The 18649-nt window shown below is 48.3% G+C and overlaps 1 protein-coding gene across 1 annotated transcript in view; it reads left to right on the top strand.

The window, feature by feature from the left end:
• The window catches only part of ITGAE (integrin subunit alpha E), a gene marked incomplete at both ends in the record, with an annotated part of 84410 nt that overhangs the window by 4330 nt on the left and 61431 nt on the right, over positions 1-18649 (top strand). The window contains one exon of the mRNA XM_084237890.1: positions 15488-15605. Within this exon, the coding sequence (XP_084094016.1) occupies positions 15488-15605 (118 nt within the window). The remainder of the gene's footprint in view (positions 1-15487; positions 15606-18649) is intronic.

The raw sequence follows: 18649 nt of genomic DNA, 5'->3' as shown, positions 1-18649 counted from the left end.
CAGATTCAAACAGAAGATTATTCAGAAATGTGCAAACTGCTTATAAGAGAAAAACAATCTCAACTTGACCTCCATGAAATTAAAATTGTGATGATTTGCCTATGTCTGAGCTAAGGCTTACCCATGCTATGAAGAATTTGCTTAAGTATCGTGTAGGTAGTCCAGTATATTTTTTTTAGGAAGCATTCACCTGCCCTGGGAAAAGAAGAACGAAAGCCAGAAGGTAGATATGAGGATGACTGAGCCATTTCTTAGACTCTTGTCCTGTTGGTGAGGAAAGTGAGGGCTGCCCAAAGAAGGTGAAAAGAAACCTTCCCAGCAGCAACTCTTCTGTTTAAAGCAGCATTCCAGTTCTCGCATGGAGCATTTTAAAGTTTTGGTGAAATGCTAACAGGCAATTTGGATTGAAGTTAACAGCAAATCATGACTTACAGATTAATTGCTGCACAAATAAGCTTGATGTATTAGTATTTGCTTTTAAATCTTATATAACAAGTAGATGAGAACTGCCTATGAGGCAGTTAAACCATTTTTTTCTTTTCAGAATTAAAAGGACAGAATGTTTTTGAGAAGCATGAGAATAGCACACTTGCTTCAGAGAAGATTGTCACTGCATCATCTGACCAACAGTAATCTAAAACTTTTCTTACATGTTTATAAAATAAATCTTAGAAAAGAAAAATACTGTAGCTTTTTATTTTTAAATGAAACTGTGAACATTTCACAGAACTTGGATGTTCCTTGGAGCAATTAAGGAAATGCTGACTCAAAAGCCTATTTCAAATGGTTGTGAGGCATTAAAGTGGGATTTTGCTGTGCTATAAATAACTCTAGAGCATGGGTGGTATTTAACCTACCTAAGTCATTCCCCCATTCTGGAGGCCCTCTTCAGATGACAGATTCTTCAGTAGCTGGCTCTTTAGTTAACTGTCAGCCTGGATCAGTGTGTTTTAGTGAGGACAAGAGGCCCACAGCGTTGGCAGGAGAGGAGGCAGGCCTTCCCATTCCTTCCAGGGTTGTCGTGTTTAACACTGATGTATCCTCACGTCTCATTGGTAGGGGTTTCTCAGAGAGCTTGTGAGCAGGAAGCAGCACTTTCGCTCATGGAGAGTGTCTTGGAGAGTCAGATGGGATGGAACCCTGTAGACTCATTCTGTCTCACATACCGACTGTGAGGACCGAGCAAGTCCTTTCACCTCTCTGAGCCTCAGTTTCCCTGTCTGTCAAATGAAGGGCTTAATTGGGATGACTCCAGGTTTCTTTCTCTTGCTGCTGTGAGTTCTAGGATCTTCACTGTACTTTCTCAAGAAGCATCTGTAGTGTAGGATGGACAGGAAGGAGGGGGGTCAAGCAAGAGGCCTGAGCCCTTGCACTTGTGCCTGTGACCTAGTGTAACACTCCCTCCCCCAGTGTCTCCGATCTGAAAGGACAGAAGTCTTCTCCCTCCCTCTGCACTCCCCTCCCCAGCGCACACACACACATACACAAACCGGTTTTATTTGGGAGATTTTTCAGGAGTATTAGTCTCCTTAGGTTGCTATAACAAAATACCATGGATTGTGCAGCTTAAACAACAGAAATGTATTTTTTCACAATCTGCAGAGTAGAAGTCCAGGATCTGAGAGCCAGCGTGGTTGGGTTCTGGTGGGAGCTCTTCCTGGCTTGCAGACAGTCATCTTGCTTGTGCACACAATCCTTTCTTTGGTGTGGCACATGGAGACATTGTACTCTTCCTCTTCTAAGGCCACCAAAACCTTTATGATCTTAATTATCTCTTAAAGTCCTATCTCTAAATGTAGTCACATTGGGGGCTACAGCTTCCACTGTGAATTTGGGGGGTGGGGAGTGACACAGTTCCTTCCATACCGTTCAGTAAATAAGGATCCTGATATGTTTGTAAAATTAGGTCTCTGCTCTTTAAAAGGTGTCAAACTGGGAGGGATTCAGACCACCGATGTGAAGACAGTAGGGTTTATAGTGTTCAGAGTCCTGTTTCTGTGTCAGTTTCTCACTCTGGCATCACTAGCCACGTGGCCTGGGGAAGACGCCTTCACTTTCTTAGTCTGTGAAACTGGAGTGACCCGGTAGGGTGACTCTGGGGATCAGAAGAGGGCTCGCATGGCAGGCCGCTGGGTCTGGCGCTCCCTCCTGAGGCTCAGTTGGTGGTGGTGATGCCGCTGCTCTTTGGTCTCCCCCTGCTCTGCCCACGACTGCAGTCCTCCTCTCTTGTCGCAGAATTGTCCTCTCTCTCCTAAATTCCTTTTTCCCAACCCCCTCTTCCCAGCTTCCTGGGACTCGGAAGGCAAGTGGGTAATTAAAAACCTGTGTGTGGAGCCTGTGAGGCGGGTGGTGACAATGGTGCCCACCTGTCTGTCAAATGCATGTGTTGGTGCTTTTGATTCGTAAAGACAATCCTTTTTACCTCCTGCTGAACAGGTCTTCTCTGTCATGTGACCTTTTAAACTTACTGCATTTGAAATAATTTCAAAATTACAGAACAGTTTCAGGGGTAGAACAAAAAACATTTTATTGTTCATTCTGTCCCTCCTCCCTTCCCTCCCCACTTCTTCCCCTCAGTCTGAACCACGAACTATTCCAGTTATATCCCTTTACCTCCTAAAGATAGATTTGCTAAAAAAGCAAAAACAACGAACCTTCTCTTACATGACCGTGGTATAATTAACAAATTGAGGAAATGTGTGATTTTTTTTCTACTCTGTAGTTCCTGATTCAGTTTTGTCAGCTGTCCCAATAATGTGTTCATTTATCTATTTTTATTGTGGTATCATGGACATATAATATTAGTTTCCGGTATACAACATAATGAACTGACATTTGTATATATTGTGCCTTTATCACCCCAGTAAGTCTGGCTAACATCTGTTAACACATAGTTATAAAATTTCTTTTTCCAATAATTTTTTTAAGGCAATTTATTTCCTGGTCTAGGATCCAATCCAGGATCAACAGCACATTTAATTATCTTTAATTTCCTTTACTCTGGAACAATCCCTTAGCCTTTCTTTGTCTTTTATTACCTTGACACCTTTGGAAGAGTCAGTCTAGTTATGTTGTGGGAAACCCCTCAGCTGGGCTCCTTAACACTTGTTCAAAGTAGAATGCATTAGGAAGCCATTCTCACACTCCTTTGGATACATATGCTCTTGCTGCATGCCCAGCCTTGCGCTGATGCTGGGAATGGGAGCGCTACACAACACGGCCTGACTGCCCTTGGCACCTTATGCTTGGGTTTGTGAGGAAAGCAGTTATGTCAGAAGGGCTTGAAGGGCCCCTGTATGTGCATGATTCGGGGTGTGCCATGCTGGCACCGACGGGCTTGGATGAATACATTTCAGATGGATGCGGGATGAGTCAGCATTCTGGAAGCCTTCAAGATGCAGAAAGTGACCCTGCGCCCAGTCCAGCACCCAGTCATCAACTTCGCTTGGCCTCCTGAGGTGTCCTGAAGTTCATACTCCAAACTGAAGTCTCGCTTCTCAGAAATCTTGATTGAGCTGCAGTCCTGGGCTCTAGCCTTGGGTCATTCTCATCTCTCTCTGGGCCTTTGTTGGGCAAAGGAGCCCCTGCCAACTGCCCCTGGAACCTGAACAAGTGTGGGGGAGGAGAGCTCACATGCTGGAGCGATGGGAAGACAGGCCGTCTGTCCTGCCTCTGACAGGTTAAAAGCCATTTGGGATGGTCTTCATGGTCTGGCAAGTAAATCATCAGACCTGGAATTTGCCTCTTTTAGCTGTTTTCTCTGTTGGATGGTGTACAGCTGAAGTACAAATGGTGAATTGTAATCTCTACTCAACTGTGTAAATCAGGGAGTGATCATACCAGCCATAGATACTTTGTCAGATCGAAACAGACAATGCAAAAATGTTTTAAATGTCATCAAATCATTATAAAACTGAGCAAGCAAGCTTTCAACGTAAGAAACAAAATAAACTTGATTTTCATGTAGTCATTAAGAACACCATTGTCTGCCATGTAGTAGCACATATTAATGCTTCAAAGCGCTCTCCCTAGGGATGCAGACATTCACCTGAGACACAGAATCTGGTTTTTGCATTGTAAATTAAAATTAAATAAAATTTCAAATTCAGTTCTTCAGTTGCACTGGTGGGTGACATTTCAAGGGCTCAGTAGCCACATGTGACTGGTGGCTACCATGCTGGACAGTGCAGATCCAGAACATCATCGCAGAGATCGGCTGGACTTCCAACAACCTGGGGAGGGGTGCAGGAGAGGCTGCCTTCTGAGACAAAATTTGTCACATGGAAAATTTGACAAACGGTGAAGTTAGTATTTAAGTGTGACTGCATACTTAGCAATGCATTCTCTTGGATACTGGGTTACATCAAAGGTGCCCTGAAGGATATATGGAATTTTACTTTTGCTTTTCTGGTAGGTCGGAGCTCAATCAAATAGGCTCCGATAGCATGGTAATTTAATGTAGCCAGGTTTTGAAGAGACAAAGCCAAAGCTGAATTGAGGCCGTGATTTCAGTTAATGTGTGGGGTGTGCACCTGGGCCCTTGAATGCACAGCCAGGTGCAGGAACCCCATTTCTAGCAGTGGGGGCACTCTGAAAGTGGGAACCCCACTCAAAGGCAACCCCACCAACAATTCTGGGCTGGGCGCTGAACTGAGATGATTGGTGGCAGATTCTGGGGCAGTGGTGGGGGACTCACATGGATGATAGACAACAGCTGGATTAAAGCTGCTCCTGCACCTCAAACATCTGCCGACAACACCCAGAACTATGTTCCCAGCCCAAAGCCTGGCTCTCCATGCCTTCAAAGTGAGGGTAGTGGAGCTGGCTGATGGTTGTCTCTAAGCTCCCAGTCCTGGCCCATACCTGCCGAGGAGGCCAGGCAGCCAGCTGTGTATCAAGTGGGACGGTCTTTCTACTTGGAAGTGGCTGGGTATCTAAGCCCTTTTCTGACTATGCCTCAGTCCCCGCCTCCTGCCTGCCGTTAGAGCTGAGGGGAAGCTGAACTGGCTGTGGCCCCCGCCACTGCCTCTACTCCAGCGATGATGTGGATCTTCCACACTCTGCTCTGCGTGACCAGTAAGTCAGCCTCGCCTACTGCCCCAAGGGGCTGCTATTCCTTTGGCACAGCTTTGTTTTTGTCTTTCTGATGGGCTCAGTCAGGGCCAGAGGTCAGAGAAAGTGGGAAAGGCCTGGGGAAGTATTCTTGGAGGTAGGGGTCAGATCCCCAGGCTCGCCTGTGGTTTCAGACTGCAGAGCGTTGCCACCCTGTTTCTTCTCCAGCCTTCCTGCCCCACCTGGGCCTTCTCCCTGTGGCACCACCCTGGGCAGTTCCTCAGGTCTGGGCTGTTTGTTCTCAGGGTGAAGAGGCTGATCACCCACACCTGCTGCACCCTTCTATTAAAGACGGCCTTAGCCGATGAGGGCGAAAACCCGGTGAAAAAGTGTTGACGAGACTGGGGGCGTGTGTCTGTGTGGTAGAGGGTGAAGGCTTTGGGGGACTGGCTTCCTGTCCCCTATGTTAAGGCCAGTGTGAGAATGTGGGGGGCGTGAGAAACCACTTGGGGCAAGTCAAGCCATGAACCTGCTTCGGTGCCCACTGATCCAGGGACGAGTTGAGCACAGCGAGTCCCAGGAGACTGTTGGGGTGCTCCTGCCGAGCGATCTGGGCGTGCTTCTCTGGGTCCCCTGCCTGCCCTGGTCAGACTCTTAACAAAACAGTGAGATGGGCATCAGACAGGTGTAGTTTCAAGGCTCCTGGGGCCTGGAATCTCCTGAAGGAAGGACCAGGGCCAGCAGGTGAACACCAGTGTCTGAGCACTGAGCTGGTGCCAGGAGGGGGCTGGGGACCAGCATTCACCACAGGGTCACCCAAGAGCAGGCCAGACGTGGCTGGAACATCAGCAAAGCATGCCTTTTTGGATGCATTTTAATACTTGGTATTTCAAAGCCATCAAAATACTCCTCATGGAAAGGTCAAAGCTAAAGTTCAGACTTTCATCTTTCAACTACATATATGGTGTAGAAAGAGTCACACTTTTTATGGCTTATGGTTTTGCTTCCCTGTCACTAAGAATGTTGGGAAAAGATGCTCAGATTAGACTCAGGTGTACTCCTTCCACAGAGTGGAAGCGACTGAGACCCAGAGAGACGGGGAACATGGCTATCCAGGGGTGTAAGCAAGCCCAGCCTCTGGCCTGCCTCCCAGCTCCCCCAATCCCCTAGCCTGAGCTACTAATTATGGTGTCACTCTGGCTCCTTCTGTGTCTCCTGTGACCCCTGTAATGACCAGCCATTACCCCAGCGTCTTTCAGCAGATGACTTTTTTTTTAAAGATTTATTTATTTATTTATGCATATAAGAGCTGGGGTACAGGCCAAAGATGCGGGGGGTGATGTCCCCACCAGAGACAGAGTGGGGAACGAACAGGCAGATTGACCGAAGTACACTGCTGAGGTGAGCTACAGACGAGTGAGGAGAGGTCTGCTGCGCCATGCGGGTTGCTCCCTGGCCGGCTGGGGATCTAACTTGTGCTTCAGAAGCTGCGGATTGCTTCACAGTGTGGTGTTTAACCCCTTGCACCACCAGGGAGGCCCAGCAGCAGATGACTTTTGTTAAATGCCTTTTGAGGCTTAGCGCTTCCCAAGCTGATGTATAACAGAGAACAAGATGGAGCTGGTTTGCAGGGAGATGCTGGCTGGGCTGTGGGGAGGGGGTGAAAGTAGGGGCCCAGCAGCTCCAGTCTGAGTGGGAGAAATGAAACTGTGTCAGTCCTGCTTCAGATGGTGAGGTCCTGCGTCTAAGTCCTGGAGAGCTTCCTGGAGGAAGTGAGACTAAGGGCTGGAGAGAGAAGAAAGTGACAAAGAGATATGCGGAGAGTGGGAGGAACGCCCCAGACACCCCAGGCACAGTGTCCTGATCCTGTGCCTGGTTGGATCTCCCTAGACTGGAGAGAATCTAGAACTGTTCTTGGCCTGACCTCACCTTCCACCCTTTCCAGGCCACCTGTTGTGATACTCACTTGTCATCTGTGGGAGCAGATGAGGTGAATCAGTTGTCTAGGGGAGGTTTAGAGTCCAGCCTGATTATAGACACACTGAAACCCCACCTGTTCCTCCTACCAAATGGCGTGCTGTCCCCATGTCAGTCTTCACCCATGACCCATTCTGTCAGGATGGTAACTCACTTCTCCCTGGGTCTCAGAAAGGGAGGCTACATCCCTCCTATGAAGGGTGGCAGTGATGAGGAAGGAGCCAGAAGTCCAGGGCCTGCTTTGCTGTCTACCTCTTGAGGCTGAGGCTGGGCTCCTACAGGGGAGTGGGAGGGCACCAGGCCCGCTCTGCCTGGGCACAGCCCTGAACCAGTGTGTACATGGGGTGGAAAACCATGGTGTCTGAGGCAGCCATGAGGACGGGAGGGTCTTCAACAAGTGCAGTATGGGGGTGAGACGGGACAGTTGGGCAGGAGGAGTCTGACTAGGAAGTTGCAGGGAGAGGTTAGTGGGGGAGCAGAAGGCTGTCTGTGCTGACGCTGCCTGTCCCTGGACACCCCTGGGAATGAGGGCACTTCGCCCTGTCTTTGGCCCCTGTGCGAAGAGAAAGGAGACTGTACACACACGCCTGACCCCTCAAGACCCACCCCAGGGCCCACTGAGGGTGCCTTCGGGTCTCACGTGGGGGGTGGGGACAGAGCATTCCAGGCAGAGGCAACGTGTCAGAGAAGTGCCATGCTTGTGGGTAGGAGAGCGGGTCCTGCGGGAGCCCGTGTCTCCAGGCTTCTGCAGGAGGTGTGCTCACAGGGTGTGTGTGGGGGCAGGCTGGAGAGGTAGACGGGCTGTGGGAAGTGTGGAGGGCCTGGAGAGTGAGGCTGAGGGAGCTTGGCCCTGGCCCGGAGGCGGTGGGAAGCTGCAGCAGGTGTGGAGAGGGTGGTGGCGGTGAGACTCCATGTTGTATGGAATGTGGAGCTCTGGAAAAAAAAGAAGCTGAGAGGCCAGGGTCCGGGACAGCTGGGCATGAGGAGGAGGAGACCTTCATGATAATACTTAGGAGGAAAACCAGAAAATCCACCAGCACTTAGCTAATGCTAATGCAATGCTGGGCATTGTTACCGGGTGGTCCGAAGGGTGAGGCTTGGGTGCTGAGGTCTGGGGATGAGGTCGGTGAGCCGAGGGTGAGCTGCTCCCTGGGATGGCTGCTCTGAGGCATGCTCTGGGTGTTCTGGGCTGAGAGTCAGGACACCCAAGTCTAGTCCCAGTTCTATAGCCTGCTCCTTGGATAAATTCGGGCAAACCCCAGCCCTCAGTTTGCTCAAGTGGGAATAGCTATGAACTTGTGCCATCCCCTGTGTGATGCGGAGATACGGAGTTTTGGGGAAGACAGTGGTGGCTGACAGGATGAAGGGAGGGTCTTGGTGTGACTCAGCAGGCCCGTGTGGCTAGGCACAGCTTGGGGAGGCAGCTGTGGGTAGTATGGTGACAGACACTGGCTCAGCTGTGCTATCCTGCCTCACAGCATGAGAGGAGGCACAAGACAAAGAATGCAACAGACCCTCCCTTGTGGTTAGCACCCTCTAACATCAGCACCCACGCACAGAGCCTCTAGTATATCAGACCTGGGGCTGGGCTGTGCCCCATTTGATCTGCAGTCCCATGCAACAGATGGGGAAACTGAGGCAAGGTGGCACGACTAAGGTCCTTCAGTGACTATGACAAGGCAAGAATTTGCTTTGAGGCCTGTCCTATTTTCACTGGGGCTTGGTAGGATATGGGAAGGATCTAGGAACAGCCCAAGCAAAGGTAAAAGGTCAAGGGCCTGGCAAAAGTCTTCTAAGAAAGGTGACCTGCTCCTAGTGCACTCTGGGCAATAGTTGGCTTCTCAGGCTTGGAGCTGGTGACTTGGAAAGCTATGAATATGGTGTCCCGCACCATCCCGGCCTTCTGCTAGTTTGCCTGCACAGGAGTTTCTTGTTGACCTAATTGTCTGGCTCTCTAATGTGCCCTCTGCTACAGCTCAGTGAGCTGCCAGCACAGCTGGGGGCCCTGCCCAAGAGGAGCTATCTAGCTTCTGGGGACCCTTTGTGACCTTGCTCTCTGTTTACAACCACCTAGAGCCTCTGGCTTTTGCCAAAGGCTTTGGAATCAGGCAGAACTGGGCCACAGACACAAATAATTTACTGATGAGCCACGAGCAACTGATCCCTCTTTGAAACTGAGTGCCCAGTATGGTGTGTGGAAGACAGCAGGGTTCCAGCAGGATAGATGGGATTGACTCTACTTATCATTTCCCCTTCCCCACCACTCAGGGCTCTTGTCCTAAGATCCCTCACTTCAAGGACAGTGGGGATGGGAGTGCAGTGGAGACCAGAACCTCTGAATAACATTTCCAGACACCTCTTCTGGGCCTGGCCCCGTGCTGAGCTGAGCTTTGCTTTTGGGCGGAAAAGTGTCACAGATGACTCAAATCACGCTTTGAGGGAGACAGACTTAGTTGCGGCTCTTTCTAACCCAGATAGGATTTGGTTAGCACCAGACAGAGACACCACAGGATGCTGACGGGGCAGTGAGTAATGCCTGGGCATCTGGACTGGCTCCTGTGGCAGGGCGCACCTCCTGAGCAGGGCCCAGAGGATGGGCCCAGGTGGGATAGAGGTGGGGAAGGCAGGTCGGGCAGAGGGAACTGCTTGTGCAGAAGCCTGAAGGTAGGAAATGTGTTGATGGCATTCAGGGAGTGGGGTGCGGCGGTGCACTATACTGGGGGGCAGACTTAGCAGAGGTTGCATAGGCCTCAGCAGAAAGGTGTCCCCAATGCCCAGGCGAGGAAATCAGACTTGTCTCAGGGATTTCAAATCCTGTCTTTTTTTTTTTTTTTTTTTTTAGAGATTTATTTATGCATACAAGAACCGGGGCACAGGCCAAAAGTGCGGGAGGGTGTGAGAGGATTCACCAGAGACATAGCGGGGAACAGAACAGGCAGACTGACGAAATACACTGCTGAGGGGAGCAGTGGGTGAGACAGGAGAGGTCTGCTGCGCCATGTGGGAATCTCCCCTGCCGGCCACCATCGAACTGGCGCTGCAGAGGCTGCAGACAGCTTCACAGCGCTGCGCTCAACCGCCTGTACCACCAGAGAGGCCCTTAAAGCCTGTCTTATCAGTTACACAGATATTAAAATGGGAAGCAGCACTTCTAGTCATCCCTTGCAATAAACTCATAGTTCTTTTTAGCTTTCTTCTGGTCAGTTCGCTGACCTCCTGTCTTACCCCAGACTGGCTGACAAAGAACACAGGGCTCATCATGAAATGGGCCCATTTCTGCTGCCGTCCTTCCTTGTGTGCTGTCCGCCGTGTCTGGAGCACAGCACTCCCCTCCCGCACCTAGGGTCTCCACTTGGAAACCTTGAGGGCTGTGGGCAGGCTGCAGGGGGTCTGTGAGCCCCTTCACTCACCAGCCAGGCCCTGGGAACCAGCCAACAGGGCAGACACATGCATCAGTGCCCTCACGGGACTCCCCATCTGGTGGTAGGGACATCACAGGCATCAAGTAAACAGGCAGCAAGGTAATTTCGGATTGTGATGAAAAGCTATGGGGTCAGGAAGGTGCCTCAGAGAAGGGGAGTGATGAGGAGGAAGCGGGGAAGGCAACCTCAGAGCAGAGTACTTCAGGGGAAGGTAAGATTTGTGTAGCCCAGGGGAGAGTTCTGATGGTGTCCTCAGAGTCTCAGAGGGGTCTGTGGCCCCCAAACAAGGAAGAGGAGCTCAAGGTCTGGTTGCATTTTCTGCATTCTACTTGGGCATGATGGCAGGGAGGGCGCTAACAACAGCTCATAATAGCTCTGGGTAACTTGGGTGTGGGTTTGTTCATTGAGTATCTTTATTTTTTCTAACCCTCACTCATCCCCATTCAGTGTTCTTGCTAAGAGAAGCTTCAAGGAGATTTTTTTCTGATTTTCTTAGTGTTTTTCTCCCCGGCTTTACCAGAGCACACTTGGGGCATTCCCCACACACCCTTCTCCCACCCCACCACCATTTTTTGGACACCAAATGATATAGCATTGGTTTCATTCTTACACTGCGTTTCAAAAAGCTTTTTTTTATTATGCATTTATTCAACAAGTAATTATATTAAGCACCTACTGTGTGCCAGTGCATGTTCAGAGCCCAAAATGGGGCCCACCATGGAAAGTACTAGCACTTGTTGGTATACAGGTTAGCTATTAGCCTCCTTCTTGATTTAATGGTACTTTCTTTTTTTTTTTTTCCTAACATTTTCCTTTTGTCTTTTTTTTTTTTCAGCTGCCCATATTTTAAAATAATTTTGAAGTTTGTGTATTGGGTAATTTTAATCATTCTGGACAAGACTGTAAGGGGGAAGGGATAATGGATCGATGCCTGCTCTGTGCCTGTGGAAGGTTGATTTTAATATCAAAATTCTAACCATGTATAAAAGTGAACAACAACTATAAAGCCAATATACCTGTCACCTGAATGACATAGTTATCCAGATTTTGTGACACTTGCTGCATTTATTTCACTGTCCCTTTTTTTTTAAAGATTAATTTATTTATTTATAAAGCACTGGGTACATTCAGAAGCATGGGGGGGGGGGTGAGAGAATTCACCAGAGACAGAGCAGGGAATAGAACAGGCAGACTGACGAAATACACTGCTGAGAGGAGCAGCGGGCGCAGCAGGAGAGGTCTGTTGCGCCCTGTGGGACCCTTGCTGGGGGCCGGGGATTGAACCAGTGCTGCAGAGGCTGCAGGTAGCTTCGCAGCCCAGCGCTCAACCACTGCACCACTAGGGGAGGCCCCCTTTTTGTGTTTTTGCCAAGCATTTTAAAGCTTTGCCACTCAGCATTGGGTATGGGGAGGACAGCCTCCCAGGAGCACAAGCTTAGTCTTACTCCCGGAGCTGCTGATCAGCATCTGTATTCTTTTTTTTTAATAATTTATTTATTTATATATATTTTACATCATTGTTCATTTTTGCACAATGTTTTCTTTCTCCTCTCAGCTGTAGTCCCGGTAAAATTCCCATCACCAAGTCACCCGTGCACCCTCACCATAGGGGTCAAAACGGGAGGGAAGAGCACAAGAACCTGTATTCTAACGAGAGAGCTGAATGATTCATTCACATGTTAAGGTTTCAGAAGTGTTATTTTAAAGCGAATCCCGAACATCCTGTCATTTCACTCCTCAATATGTCAGCACCTACTTCTGAAGCACAGGGCCCTGTGTGCTCTATACACAGCCACGGGGCCCTCAGCCCCAAAGCAGGGCAGTTGTAGTTCCTCTGTCACCCTCGCCACTTCCCATCTCCCTGACTGCCCCCAAGTGTTTTTTTTTTTTGTTGTTGTTTGTTTGTTTGTTTTAATTTATGCATGCAAGAACTGGGGTATAGGCCAGAGGTGGGGAGGGGTGGTAAGAGGAGACAGAGCGGGGAGCAGATCAGGCAGATCTACTGAAATACACTGCTGAGGGGAGCAGCAGGTGAGACACGAGAGGTCTGGGGTGCCATGTGGGTCACCTCCCTCGCCAGGGATCAAACTCATGTTGCAGTAGCTGCATATAGCTTGGTAGCACTGAGACTTAATCCCTTGCGCCAGACAGGCGCCCAAGTGTTTTTGGTGTTTAGTTTGTTCAGATCAAGATCCAAAGAAGCTCTACACTTTACACAAAAAAACTCTTGCTAATTTATAAATATAAATATAAATATAAATATATATATATAAAACAATGGGTAATGTTTATGCATAGGCTGCAAAAAACTTGTAATAAGAAGCTTGATCTCACTCATCATTAAAAATTATTTTGCATTTTCAAGGATTTTTGTAGAGAAAGCCTGGGGCAGTGTCTGTAATGTGTTTACATGATGAGATACTCCTAAAACAGGAATGAAGTTGTCTGTGCACGGTCAGTTCGAGCAGTGCTGTGTGGAGAGAGACCTTCTCCGAGCCTTTTGTTGGGTCATGAGCGGACACAGCTCAGTGAGGAGTAACCTGTCAATATCAATTTCCCCCAAAAAATTTTAATGAAAAATCTCAAACTTACAGAAAAGTTGAAAAAGTTAAGCAATGGACACACAGATTTTATATTAATAGTTGTCAATGTTTTGTTATATTTGCATCATCACACAAATAGATGTGATATATAGAGGGTGTTTGTCCTCCCATGTGTGCACGTATCTCCATCCATCAAGGTTGTCTTATATTTTGACATTTCAGAGTAAATTGCAGGCCTCAGTACACTTCACATGTGTAACAACTAGAGTTCAATATTTGCTTTTTTTTTGAGGTAAAATTTATGTGTAGTTGAAATGCACAGATTTTAAGTGAATGATTTTTTTTTCATGGATCAAATATTTTACTTAATGCATTAATTCATGAGACCCAATAAGAGGTAATAACCAGTTCAAAGAAGAATTCAAAGAACCACAGATAGATATGCAATAAGGACTGTTGAAAAGAATTTACAAATAGATGCAGAATTAGTTATTTTCATTCACTGAACACTTCATTTATATTGCAATAGATGAGAATCATTTGGATTATTCATTTTCTACAATGTGCACAGTTGTAAAATTGATCAAAGACAGTGAAAGGCAGAGATAACCACAGTGTCCTAAACAGTGTCTCACAATCTTGCTTGCTTTCTTTCAACATTCAGTAATTGTCAACAGTCTATTGATTGTTGGGACAGAGAGAAGAGTTATATAAAAACCAAGTAAGAAACATCACATAGGAATTTGAGTGAGGTTAATTCATCAAATGATCTTCAAATACTTGCTGCCAAAATCCAAGCTTTATCTGGGGTAACCCAGATCGTTGAGCTGTCTACACAAATTTTACTAATAAGAAAGTTAAATTCCTACTATTCCTTGGAATAACATTGTCGTCAGCCTGTCCATGGAAGGAAGGAAAGGACATGTGAACTAAGACTTTCATTCAAGTCTGTGAAAGAAAATAAGGAAGAGTAGAGCAGAAACAAGTTCTAACAGATCATTTTCAGGCACTTGCTTACACAATGGCTCATTTCAATTTCCCAATAATCTTAAGAAGTAGTTGTTTTTATCCTTGTTTATTCCATGAAGAAAAGGAAACGCAGATAGGCAATGAAATTTGCCCAGCTATAGGGATTTGACCGAGGCTCATTTTTGCTGATAAGATCCACACACTTTGCCGCATTTTAAGGTTGCAGATCTGATGAGTCCATTTATGTGTCATTTCCAGGAACTTCCAAAATGCTCTTCTTTCTCAAACTGTAGTTTTACTATCTGTTTCAACCAGTCCACGAGCAAAAGGCAAGTGTAGTTTCTTTACGTGTCTCTTGGCTCCATGTGCCTCCTCCAGGTCTCCTTCTGGCTCTCCATCCTGCTTCCTTCCTTCCTCAGTCTCCTCTCTTAAGTGAATGATTTTTGACAAAGCATACACCTTTGTAATCCAAGCTCACATCAACATACAGGATATTTCTGCCATCCCATTACCTCCTGTCCCTTCTCAATAAACTATCCCCCATTCCCTGCAATATATTTTTTAAAGATTTATTTATTTATGCATACAAGAACTGGGGTGTAAGCCAGAGGTGTGAGGGGTGAGAGGATTCACCAGAGAGGAGTGGGAAGCAGAACAGGCAGATCTACTGAAATACACTGCTGAGGGGTACAGTGGACGGGCAAGAGAGGTCTGCTGTGCCATTTGAGTCAACACTTGGCCGGCTGGGGATCAAACTCATGCTGCAGTGGCTGGCGATAGCTTGATAGTGCTGCCTTTAACCCCTACACCTCCAGGGGTGCCCTGCAATATTTTTTACTATAGATTGGTGTCACTCATTCTAGAACATCATATACATGAAATGATACAGAAGACACTCTTATGTCAGGCTTCTTGTGCTCAGTGTAGTGACCTGTGATTCGCCCACCTTGCTTTGTTGATTGTTTCTTCCTTGTTACACTGAGCTGTAGTCCCTGGTATGGATGTTCCGTAGTTCATTCTGTCCCACTTGGTAGGCATTTGAGTTGTTTCCAGCTTGGCACTATTACAAATAAAGCTGCTGCAAACATTCTTGTACAGGTATTTTTGAGGACATGTGTTTTCCTTTGGTTCACTGTGGGGGTACATAGGTGGAGTTGGTGCAGACCTCGGCCTGTGGCTCCCAGCCCGTTTAAATTCCAGTATGAGACACATGAGTCTGCTGTGTGGCAGGTAAAGAAAGTGCACAGTGGAGGTGGGAGTGGTGGGGTGCTGCCAGGAGAGACAACTGATCCTCCCTGAGGAGGGGGCCTGGGTGCCGAGACCACTTGCTTTAGGAGGAGAATCAGGTCACTGGGTCACATATGCCTGTGTTCCAGCCCTATTTCCTTGGACCAAAAATTCTTGGGAGTCTTCCTCTTCTCATCTGTAACTTGGGATAATGACATGGCAGGGCCTGAGGAATAACCAGTGTTAAAGGGCCGGCCATGGTGTCTCTTTTGTGAGATGTGTCTTTCTTCTCCACAGGCCTGGCTTTCCTGGGGGCCTTCAATGTGGATGTGTCCTGGAACTGGGTGACACCCAAGGAAATACCTTTCGTGCTCAGCTCCCTTCTGCACCAAGACTCCAGCACCAACCAGACCTGGTGAGTGAGGGTGGGCACATGGGGTTGTAAGGATTGCAAGTGTTTGGGGAAGCCTGAGAAGGCCCCTGAGGAGGCCTTGGCCCTCCACCCCCACAGTCTGGGGAGGTGCTACTTTCACTTGCAGAAGGGTCTGCAGGGGAGAGAGAGGTTGAGAGGTGGGGAAGAGAGGTGGTAAACACTGGTCAGTCTGGTCAACCCTGGCCCTTCTGTTCACCCTGGCCTCTCCCCTCCTTGCTGGGGTGGTGGCTTAAAAGCCATCTAAAAATAAAGTCTATTAAGCATGCACAAAAACAATGCATGCTCAATCTAGAAATTTTGGACAGGGTCAAAAAATATTTTTGAAGATGGTAAACAGGAGGAGAGAGTGGTGGTGAAGAGCTGGCCGTGGGCCGGCGGGTGAGGCTGAGACGGTTTCGCTCTGTATTTGCAGCAAGGCCTCAAGCCCCAGTCCGGCTGCTCGTCTCTCCCATGGAGGGGGAGGCGCGGGGGGTGATGTAACTGCCTCCCAGCACTGTTGCAAAGGCTGCCTGAGCCAAGGCATAGAAAGGGTTTGGCACAGTTTCTAGCCAAATTAAAGCCCAATAAACATTACCTGATATTTAAAAAAATAGCATCCGTAGCCATTCAGTAGGTAAGCAACAAATTTTACATCTGACAACATGCTAGTGGGAAGGATGTGGTGGAGCAGGAGCCTGTGGGAACGGACATTGGCATAACCACCTTCGACATCGATTTTGCCGCGTCTGATAAAGGTGAGGATACACATGGCCTTTGACTCAGCCATTCCACTCCCAGCCACCAACCCTAGAGAAGTTCTCAGGCACATGTAAAGGTGACTTTGCTGGGAATAGTGAAGACCAGAAATGTCCATGAGTAGCGAATGAAGAAGTAAAGTGTGAGTCATTGGATGCAGTGAAATGAGTAGGATGGTTAACTTTTGGAACATACTGTACAATGAGAAAGGCTGGTTGTAGAATTCAATAGATGCTATAAAATATTTATGTGGCGCATCCAGTGTGTGCCAGCAGTGAGGGCAGCAGTGAGCAGAGCAGAGGAAAGCCTTGTGCCCGGGGAGGGTAGCAATAAACAAGTAAGAACATGTGTAGGGTCTCCCTGGTGGTGCAAGGGAATAAGTTTCAGCACTATGAAGCTATCCGCAGCCACTGCAGCATGAGTTTGATCCCCGGCTGGGGAGGTGACCCACATGGCATAGCAGACCTCTCTTGTCTTGCCTGCTGCTCCCCTTAGCAGTGTATTTCAGTAGATCTGCCTGTTCTGTATCCTCTCACCCCTCATACCTCTGGCCTGCACCCCAGCTCTCATATGCATAATAATAAATCTTTAAAAAAAAAAGAAAAGGGGCTTCCCTGGTGGCACAAGGGGTTGAGAGCAGTGCTGTGAAGCTGTCTGAAGCCTCTGCAACGCAAGTTCGATCCCCGGCTAGGGAGCTGCCCACATGGTGCAGCAGATCTCCCCTCTCTCACCTGCTGCTCCCCTCAGCAGTGTACTTCGGTCTATCTGCCTGTTCTGCTCCCCATTCTGTCTCTGGTGGATCCTCTCACCCTCCCACACCTCTGGCCTATATCCCAGTTCTTGTAACCATAAATAAATAAATCTTTAAAAAAAGAAAAAAGAGAATGCAGACTCGGGTCCAGATACAGCGTCCAGGGGGCTCTGGGAATGCTGTCTGCATTGCATCCAGTGAGAGCATCATACTGTCTGCAAGGAAGAAATTTTGCATTTTCAAGGATTTTTGTACAGAAAGCCTGGAGCGGTGCCGGTTAATGTGTCTATTTGATGTTGTCTGTGTATTGAAGAAAGTTGTTAAATTTTACCCTATTTACAGCCTTATCTTCTGGGAACTGGGCATTTGTGCAACGCCATCCTTTGAAGTCTGATTTCTATTTGAATCACTGATTTGCTTGGAAACAACTTTCGTTGCCTCTGACATTGCTTCTTAGCAAGGCCAGTCTAGCTGTGCTTTGGCTCTTCGGCTCGCAGCCCCTTAGTTGAGAGGGGTACCCCTTTAATTGTTGATCTCAGTTTGCACCTTTAATCGAGAGCAATCCCTCCTCTCCCCCTTTTGTTGGTGAGGGTGGTTGTGCTTTTTCTGTGCTTGCTCTGTCGCTCAGAATGCTCACGGCCTGCCTGAGTGGGCTCCTTCCCCACACCCACACCCCCTACTTTACTTCTGGTCTGTGGTCAAGATCCAAATCCAGCACACATAAGCCACGAGCCCAGGTCCAGGCACGTCGGGCAGCACTGGGGAGGCGCTCAGGGCTTCTGGCCGAGCAGAGTGCCACATCTCTCTGAGGTGAGCAGGGCAGAAGCTCTGTTTGGTGGAGGGTGGGGGCTCCTGGGCAAGCCTCACAGACCCCAGTACTTGGACCATGACCTCATCAGCTGAGCGGGCCTGACCCCTTGATGCTGGGTGGCTTCCACAAGCATCGCAGAGACCAGTGACCTTTAGATGCAAGTGGTGAGAGCAGGGCCAGGTCATTCATTCAGCTATTTAGCAAGTCCCTACAGAGCAGGTACCCAGTGCCAAGCAGTTAGGGGATGAGACAGTGAAGGAGACACAGTCCCTACCCTCAAGTTGCTCCCAGGCTTGTCAGGGAAACAGACAAGTCAGGGAATGTGGTGCTCAGGCAAGAGGAGGTGCTCTGGTGGAGGCACCCCGAGTACTTTGGAGACACAGAGGCAAGTGTGTCCCTCGACCAGAGGATGTGCATCGACAGAGGCTTGGATTGAGTAGAAACTACTGCGAGGAGCGAAGGTGGAAATCCCTACTGAGAACAGCTTGATCAGAAGCCTGGGCTGACCTTAGCGAGGGCCGGGAACTGAGAACGTGCTGGTTGGCTAAAGCTGAGCATGGTGAGAAGTAACTGGGGAGGTGGGGTGTGCCTTGTCATGCAGGCATTGAGGATCTGGGGAGCCAGAAAGGTTTAAAGCAGGGTGGGGCAGTAAGAAGCATGTTAAGTTGTTGGCTGCAGGAGATGAATTAAAGGCTGGTATATGTTGTGCTTTCTTTTGTTTTGGTGGTT

The sequence above is a fragment of the Talpa europaea genome (genome assembly GCF_964194135.1).
Source record: "Talpa europaea genome assembly, chromosome: 7".
In the NCBI taxonomy this organism is placed as follows: Eukaryota; Metazoa; Chordata; class Mammalia; order Eulipotyphla; family Talpidae; genus Talpa; species Talpa europaea.
The sequence above is the reverse complement of the archived record's forward strand: the minus strand, read 5'-3'. Positions and strand labels throughout refer to the sequence as shown.